This window comes from Elaeis guineensis, chromosome 4 (genome assembly GCF_000442705.2).
Source record: "Elaeis guineensis isolate ETL-2024a chromosome 4, EG11, whole genome shotgun sequence".
In the NCBI taxonomy this organism is placed as follows: Eukaryota; Viridiplantae; Streptophyta; class Magnoliopsida; order Arecales; family Arecaceae; genus Elaeis; species Elaeis guineensis.
Window position 1 is genome coordinate 136,485,488 of NC_025996.2, and position 8,623 is coordinate 136,494,110.

Consider the following 8,623-nt stretch of genomic DNA (forward strand, 5'->3'; position numbering starts at 1 on the left):
TCTCCACACATTTCTCCAATTCCTTCCTTAGTCAAAATCACACCAACAAGTAATACGTGGAGACAATAGCTTCAAAAGAATTAAGACCAAGTTGGCTGAGAATAGCATTGTAAACAGATGAAATTTTTACCATCAGAAAGGTAAGCTGCATTGTTGACTGCTTTGGTTCCTATCCTACTATAACTGGTAGAGTGATTTCTTCCTTAATAGCCATTGAATCTCTTGAGAATCTGATTGGCAGAGTGCTGACATACTTTAGCTGACCTATCATATTTATTTTTAAAAATACATCATAGAACAATACATCGACAAAGCTTCATTATCAATCAAATTTTTTTTACATCATATTTTGCTATCATCATAGAGACGACGATAGTATCACTATTAGGGATTTGAATCCTCTTTACATCATTTTTAAAAAAAAAATGACATCTTCAACCTTCTACCTTTTAGGAGATGGATCACTAGCTTTTTGCAATACGTTAGATATCATATTGATGACCCCAGTAGTAGGTTAATTATGATATTCAGGATTCTCTTCAGTTCGAGGTCGATACTCAATTCTTTGGTCGGCCAACATATTTATCGAGGTAACCTTGGAGCACCAATGCCTCTACTCATCCCAAAGTTACCTACACTCTTCGGTGTCATGACCGTGGTCTCTATGGAAGCGGTAATACTTCTCTTTGTTTTTTTTGGAGACCCTTCATTGGTTCTGGCTTTCGAAGATAGCCTTCTCCCTCAATTTTGATCAAAATTTGTGCTCAAGGGGTAGCCAAAGGGGTGTAGGAGTCAAAATGCTGAGATGAGCTTCTTGACCTCGGATTTTTTATAAGTCGATTGGAGTCATTTTTATTCGATCGAGCTTCATCTTCCTCAGTTGCTTCTTTCCATTATTATTATTATTTTTACTTGCTTGCCTGATGATGGCCTCTTCTTCCTCGACGTGAGCATACTTCTTTACTTGGTCGAGCATCTCATCATAGGTATTTGAAAAGTTCTTGTTTAAAGAGAAGATCAGGTGATTACTTTGGAGTTCCTTTTTCAAGGCAGATATGGTGACTTCCTCATTGAAATTTTTTACTTCCAGAGTGGTTGCATTGAAGTGAGCCACATATTTTTGGAGGTCATCTCCCTCTTGTTTCTTCATGAAAAAGAGACTGTCTGTATGCCTTAAGTGAGGTCGGTTAATGTCAAAATAAATAACAAACAACCTCCCGACTGCTTAAAAGAAGAGACGGACCCCTGGGAGAGTCCAAAAAATCAAACCCTTGCTACTTTCTTAAGGGTAGCAGAAAAAGCAATGCACAGTAGGACATCAAAAGCCTCCTATAAAGTCATGAGAGCTCTGTAGCCCTCAGTATGATCCAATGGATTAGTGGAGCCATCATAGGGCTCAATTGTAGGCATCTTGAATCGATACGAAACTGGTTCATTCATGATTTCTTGAGAGAAAGGAGATCGAAAGCTAAAGCTATCTCTAATTTGAGATCGATCTCCTACCTGGATCTCCATCAGGTGCTTTCAAGATTCTGGATCTTGTACTTTAGATTGTCTCAATTTTGAGTTTTTATATTGATGGGAACATATTCATCGTCAGCCTCATCATCAATATGATGTTCATCTTGACGGGCTGGTTGATGGCTGTGTTAGGATATAATCTTTAGAGGACGAGCTTCTTTTTGCTGTTATTCTCTTTCTTTTGAAATTATTGAATAGCTGCTATCAAGATTTGAATTTGCTGAACAAGGAGGTTGAGCTGTTGGAGATCAATAGTAACCGATTGTTGTTGTGGTGCCTCCGACATCCCTTTTGGAGAGGATGGAGAGGGTTGCTATATCTGTACTTTGATCATCTTTTTCACAAAAAAAATTAAGAAGGCCCTCCTTCTAGTGCCAATCAATTGCTGCATCACTCAAAATCGAGACTGAAGTAGATCGGAAGAAATCAAGCTGGAGATCGGTAGCAATCCGATCTGAAGTGTCTTCGAGAAAACCTGCAAAACAAGTCAAAAATGGATAGAGATTCTCTGATTCTTAACTCTCCGATGCTTAAGTTAGCTTTGAGCCCGAGAATACTAGGTGAAAAAGAGTAGTAGAGCAAGAAAAGGTTTATGTGGGATTAGAGAAATTAGATTAGATAGGAATTAGAGTCCTTATTCAAGAACTGATAAAATTCCTACCGACATAGTCTCACTTTAGTTTTTGAGAATTAGAACTTACCATTGGAGGATCCCTAGCCCTCCATTTATAGAGGGGTTGATGAGAGGCCGTTACAGAGTCTGTTAAACCGTTAGAGAAGTTTGTTAGGTAATTATAGCTAGCTATAAGTGAGCAGAGTATAGCTATACGTATTAGCTGAAAATAAGATCATACTTAGCTATATTTGACAGCTTATATTTAGCTGTATTCAATAGTGTGTATGATATCGTAGTCAGCTGTATAAGAGATTGTGGCCAACTATAGCTTAGTTGTAGAGATTGTAGATAAACTCCACAGAATAAGTGTTGTAGATAATATAGTAGTTGACATCGGCTATTGACCGATGTGCTTCAGTGTAGATCGGTTAATAGCTTACCTGAAGCTCCCGATATTTTAATATCAGAATTGCTGATGTGTACTCATTTAGATAGGTAAAAAATCGATCTCAGTCGATCACCAATTCACTGCAATCTTGTGCTTTGAGATAAATATTTTGGTGATCGCACAGATAATGCCACATGGCTTGAAGTCGATTTGATGTACCAACAAGAATGTTTGAGAAAACCATAATCATAGAGATGAGGCATGCCATGTGAGCAACTTTAGATGATAACACCACATTGTGTATAAGGATATGATAGTAAAATTACCTTGATAGATCATTTTCTTTTTGACAAAAAATTGATATTTTTTACAAAGATAATCTGTTTGTCAATTATGGCCTTGTTGATTAGGTTTTTCTCTCCCTTTATTGTTGGAAGGCAGGTTCTATGCACTTCACAATCAACCAAGATAAGGTGGGAAGTGGAAGGAAGACTTGCCAAAAGATGGTTGGGGATCATCAACTGTCATGTTTCCTTGGTTCTGCCAATTGGCTTAAATAGAAACAACATGAAGCAGTATCATGCTTCTAGGGATGCTAGAACTATGAGACAGGGCAAGATTTAAATATTTGCTCAGTGAAGAGGAGTAGGAGGCAATGACATATTCAAGTCTTGATCATCTGAGTAATTAAGAAGATAGGGTCTTATGGAGGTGGAATAGTATTGGTTGCTTCTCTACAAAGGCTACCATAATTTTTTCAAGGCACGGGTATTTTCTCCCTTTAAATAGATTGTTCTGCTCAAGTATCTCTTTGGGCTGAACGCCTGGCATGTTTTTGTATGTCAACTTTTTATAAATATTTGAAAGAATATTGTTAAGATCAAATATTTAGATGAATAGTACAGCTAGAGTCCTTAACCTCTAGAATATTGGAGTATTATTCCTCCACAAATATTTAGGAGTCCTTTCTCCCTTTTTTTTTCCTATCTCTCTCTTCTCTTTCTCTCTATTTTTATGAAAAGGCATATGTATTATGCATGCTAAAATTAGTCTATTTATTAATGATATACAATGGAAAAGATTTTGGTGTCAATTTTATACAACCGGTCTCAAAGCTTGAGGTTGGCCTCATCATAATAGAATAGTGAAATGCCAACCCCCAGTAGGCCATAATAGTACAGTGAAATGTCTCAAAACTATCCTTTGAGTTCAACTTCCCCTTGGCCCTTTGACTCTGCTCTACTTTTTCCTCTCTATCTCCCACCGCACCCACCCACCCACCCAACTTTTCTATAAATGATAGTTTAAAATCTAACACATGGGTATTGTTATACAAATAGTATAATATTAGGGATATACATATGTAAATAATATTTTTCAAAAACATGTATGTAACAAATTACATACGTACATGCGTACACACCACACCACCACATATATATATGAGACCAAAAGAAAGAAAATAAATGCTTAATTTGATTACTTGAAGGATCAAATCAGATTAATTAGGCCCGCACTAGGCTGAATCCGACCCAACTTGATAGATGCACAAGTCAATGAGTTTGTGACATGGTTGCCACACAGATCCCACATGGGGGAGTGGATCATGGCAAAATGTGGAGAATTTCTAGCAGTTAACATTAGAACAAATAAATTATAAATAAAAACCATAAGTCTAGCCTCAGGGAGTGGTTTTCCATTTACTAATAAGCAAATTTGAACATGTTACCCAAAGCAGGCTCCAACGGCACCTCCTTTTCTTTTGATGAAACCGTTGGCGCCTTATTCGTGCAGCCACTTCCTTGCTTTCTACCGTCACCCTGTTGGCCCGGGGGACAAGTGCAAGAAACACTTCCTGGCTTGTTGGTGCATTTTCCAACACAAGGATTGAGCTCTGGATCCTCGCATTCGTTAATATCTTGCAAGAGTAAAAGCAAGGAAATTTGGGGTTGCCATCGTTGAGTAACAGTGTTGGGAGTAATAAGACAAGCTACTATATTAAGTATATACACATATGTTAGTTATATATATATATGTTTATAAAATGTTCATAGAAGTGTAAACTGCTGCATACCTTGGCATTCAATGTAAGGATTTCCATGGTATCCTTGGCTGCAATTGCAGCGATATCCGACTCCATCATTTGAATTGTAGCAGTGGCTATTCTCCTTGCAAGCATAGCTTTTCACGTACTTTTTCGCTTGTGTACAATTTGTATTCCCAATAGCCCAATCCAACGTCATTAGGTAACGATCTTGAGAAACTTGATTGTCCTTTACAACATTCTCTAGCATCTCACTCGAGAATGTGAAGTTGTTTTGCTGAACAAAGAAGGCCTGGATGCACCGAGGAATTTCGGTCGCATTGGAGACTCGGTTTGTGAGGTTGAGAAATTGGAACCACATTATGAAGCTCTTGAGACCTTTAGGTATGGAGAATTGACAACAGCCCAAACCAGAGCAAGATCCATCGATAACATCGTCAACAGAGTCGCAAAAGGATACACAAGCGCTTGTTGAGTAACTACTAGGATGCCCTTGGACAGTCACCACATGGTTACAGCCGACTATTGTCAGCATGTTATTCGAGCTCTCTGTGTTGGCTATCGTGTAGGGGGTTCCCTCCAAGTCGATATTGCCAGGTGCTACTGTGAAATCCTGATTGCAGCGATGAAAAATGGTACCAGCATAGATGCTCAGATTGCCTTGCAGCAGCGAGATGTCTTCAATCTCGTAAGAATTATTGCCCAGCTTTAAAATTGGAGAAGTGCCATTGCAGCTTATTTCAAAGCCTTTCATAGCTATACCGGGGACGCCGAAGGGGTAGGGAACATTTGTACAGGTCAGTGGAAATGATGAGTTCTTCGCCTCCGACATGTATGCACCGAATGGTGCTGCCAAGCATAACAGCAGCAGCTCAAGAATCAGCAACAACCTGGAAATCATGAGTCCGATCGACCTCTCTAGCTGCTCCCCTCCCCAGCAAGATTAATTTTTGTGGATCCCCACTCGATGGCAACAAAGCTCCTTTTGTTAGAAGGCAGAGACAAAATCAAAAAGCGGATCGAGTCTAAACATGGGAGAGCGAACTCATTGAGCTTGGCCAAAATTAGTGCAGAACTTGTCAGACCAAATAAACAGGAAGCAAATGTAGAAAAGTTCCGCAGAAACTTCTCGAATCAATATCTTCAAAAAACAAAGAAGGAAGTTTCTCCAAACCAACAAGCAAAAAAATGGAGCAAAGAAGTCATTGAAGTCAACGGGCAAACCAACAAGCAACAAAATGAAGAAAATAGGGTGCAATGTGGTGATAAAATAAAACTTGACGATGACCGGTCAGCTTCTTCTATTCCTACCATGTCCAAAAAAGAAAAAAATTGACAACTGCTCCGACCGAAAAAACGTGCCGGTTACGTTCAATTGGTGTTAAGGAAACGTCTAGCCGTCGCAGTTAATTTATGCGATTGGATTCTTTAAACCAATCGAGTGTTGGAGAAAATAGCAAATGAATGGAAGAAAAACAAAGAAATTAAGGCAATTTAGAAGTAGAGACTACTATTCATACAGTATAATTTCTCCTCCTATTTTCTTGCGTCAAAGTCAATGTCCATATGATAGCAGCGCAAAGTAGGAGGAGGGATATGACACCAAGGACTCCTTTGGTTCGTGGAAAGAGCCTTTTTCTCACTGAAATATTTTTTTCGAAAAATTGATTCCATAAAATATAATATTTGAGAAAATAATTTTGGCATGTTCACTCATCATATAAAAGTGATATATTCTCGAGAAATTTATGTTTAGTTGAATATCTATCTTTCTAGAAAAATTATATAAAATACCTATTATGTCCTTAATAAAAAAAAAAGACTTATCCCATTCAATTCATAAGTTTAGGGTAGTCCTGAAAAAAAATCCTATTTTTCATCTTGTGGAAAAATTAAAAATTCATGTCCTACATAGATTTTTTTTTTTCATGAAATATGAAAATTTTATTCCCATAATAATGACACTTTCCAATCTCTTTCTTTTAAAAAGTCTAATTAAATAAAAGAGGTTTTTTCATTTTCACTTTAACCACACTTCCCCCTCTTCTTCCTACAAATCAAATGAGTCCTAAGAACTCTAGAAGCAACCAAAAGTAGATGATGAGGTCATTGGATCAATGAATCAAATCACTTGCAATTCATATGAATGTTCTTGCAAAGGATATGACGGACCCATTGAATCGATGGTATCACTTACTCTTGCTAAGGATACAATAGACCTACTGAATTTATGGTGGTATCGTTAGGAGTTACATGTGGTCATGCTCACATGGGAGGAGATTCGAGCATAGCTTGATAGAGTTAAGAATCGGAGGTGCCTTTATAGAATCACTACAACAAAAGCAAAGCACAAAGGAACGACAAGTGGCTTTAGGCTTTCTAGATACTTTGATTGGAGGGAATTCAGGGAAAGCGAGAAAGTTAATCTTGGTGCATCCATGGTGTCCGGTGGGGTATACACATTTTGATTCTATAAGCTATAAGGAACTGCAAATTTTTCTAGACTCATGCAATAGACGCAAAACTAAAAAATATGATAAGTGCATATATTTTATTTTTAGATATTATTGTTAGTTTATTATAAGTTTCAATTGCTAAGGAATCTATATCGTATACAACATGATACTTTTGGATGAGAAAATGATCAGAAAAATGACTTGACCTAACTTCTCCAAAATGAGAAAACAAAAGACATGCTCCAGAAAGTAGAAGTCGAGCAGAAATGTGATAAGCCAATTTCTTACTGCTCACCTTATAATCTCTTGCATGTTCTCTTTACATCTACCTCACATTTGTGGAAGTATTTGTTACCACTGATTTTTAAATTAACATCAACATATTATGTCCTAACCTGCTTCCTATGGTGGCAACCATGATCCAAAATGTTAAACAGTTCTACCTTCTATTCTATAATTGAATCAACATATTAGAAGAACTCGGCAATGGGCATACATGCATGACCCATGTGGCAATCATACTACATGACATGCAATTGATACAATAGAAAGTTTGAAGGCATGACCTCTTCTTGTGTACTAACAGTGGAAGCTAGAGAATCTATAGAAACACGGTTTTGGAGTGGTCTGGCATCATTAAAAACCTAATCTTAATTAGGAGCACAATGGAGCGTCAAAAGCCAATTGTTTTTGCTAAAAAGCTTCCCGGTGGTGTAAAATAGTGGGTGGAGGCGCTTGCTCCTTGCCTGTGTGGCGCGGGTCCTGCCATGGGTCCCACTTTTGGTGAAGATACTGTCTTTTTTTTTTTTTTTTTTTTGAGGAAAGTTCGATGGGGTTATTCATGAGAATATTATAGTCACACAATAGTGAGTTCCAAAAAGATGGTGGTGGTGGTGGTGGGAGTGGAAATAGACTCCCATCACCCTACTTGGTCCATCATTTTTGAATGCAAAGGAGGCAGAAGTGCCACCTGAAATTATTAAAGGGAAGAAGAACTACTTACAAGTGCCAACAGCAGTGCTGTCTAATTGCAAAGAAAATTCAGCAAATCGTCATTAGGCTCGGCTTGGCAATAGCAACCCTCGTTCCAGCGGATCACTTCAGTTTTCAGCAAATTTCTTGTGGAAACAGGGTTTAGGAGCAACAGCTAGCAATATTGTGCATAAGAAGGCCCCGTGTGGTCCCAACATTAGGGCTTTGCAGTCAATGGGCAAATCAACGGGCACCTGGCCCAAACATGAAGTCTTTGAAGTGGACGGGCAAATCAACGGACAAACGATCCAGAAAAATTATGGATGAGAGGGACATGTCTGGTCCAAACATGAACTTGTTGAAGTCGGGGCAAACGATGCAGAAACATTGTGGAAAAGGAGGCAAGTGTTTCCAAATATAAATTCATTGAAGTCAATGGGCAAATCAACGGGCGAACAGTGCAGAAAAATTGTAGATAAGAAGGGCCATGTGCGGTCTAAACATCAAGTCATTGATGGGCAAACCAAATGGTAAATGATGTAACTAGACGTTGATGGAAATTGCTGAACAATCTCGTGATGAGTGAGAGAGGCTAGTGAGGAAAAGTAGTGGCTTGGGTTCTGGCG

The 8,623-nt window shown here is 38.3% G+C and overlaps 1 protein-coding gene across 1 annotated transcript in view; it reads right to left on the minus strand.

Annotated features, from left to right (window-relative positions):
• The window catches only part of LOC105037635 (wall-associated receptor kinase 17), a 22,239-nt gene extending 14,067 nt beyond the window's left edge, over nt 1-8,172 (minus strand). The window contains exons 1-3 of the mRNA XM_073256840.1: nt 8,029-8,172; nt 4,600-5,551; nt 4,255-4,443 (exon numbers count right to left, since the gene is read on the minus strand). Of these exons, the coding sequence (XP_073112941.1) occupies nt 4,255-4,443; nt 4,600-5,470 (1,060 nt within the window). The 5' untranslated portion in view covers nt 5,471-5,551; nt 8,029-8,172. The remainder of the gene's footprint in view (nt 1-4,254; nt 4,444-4,599; nt 5,552-8,028) is intronic.
• Nucleotides 8,173-8,623: the final 451 nt, after the last annotated feature.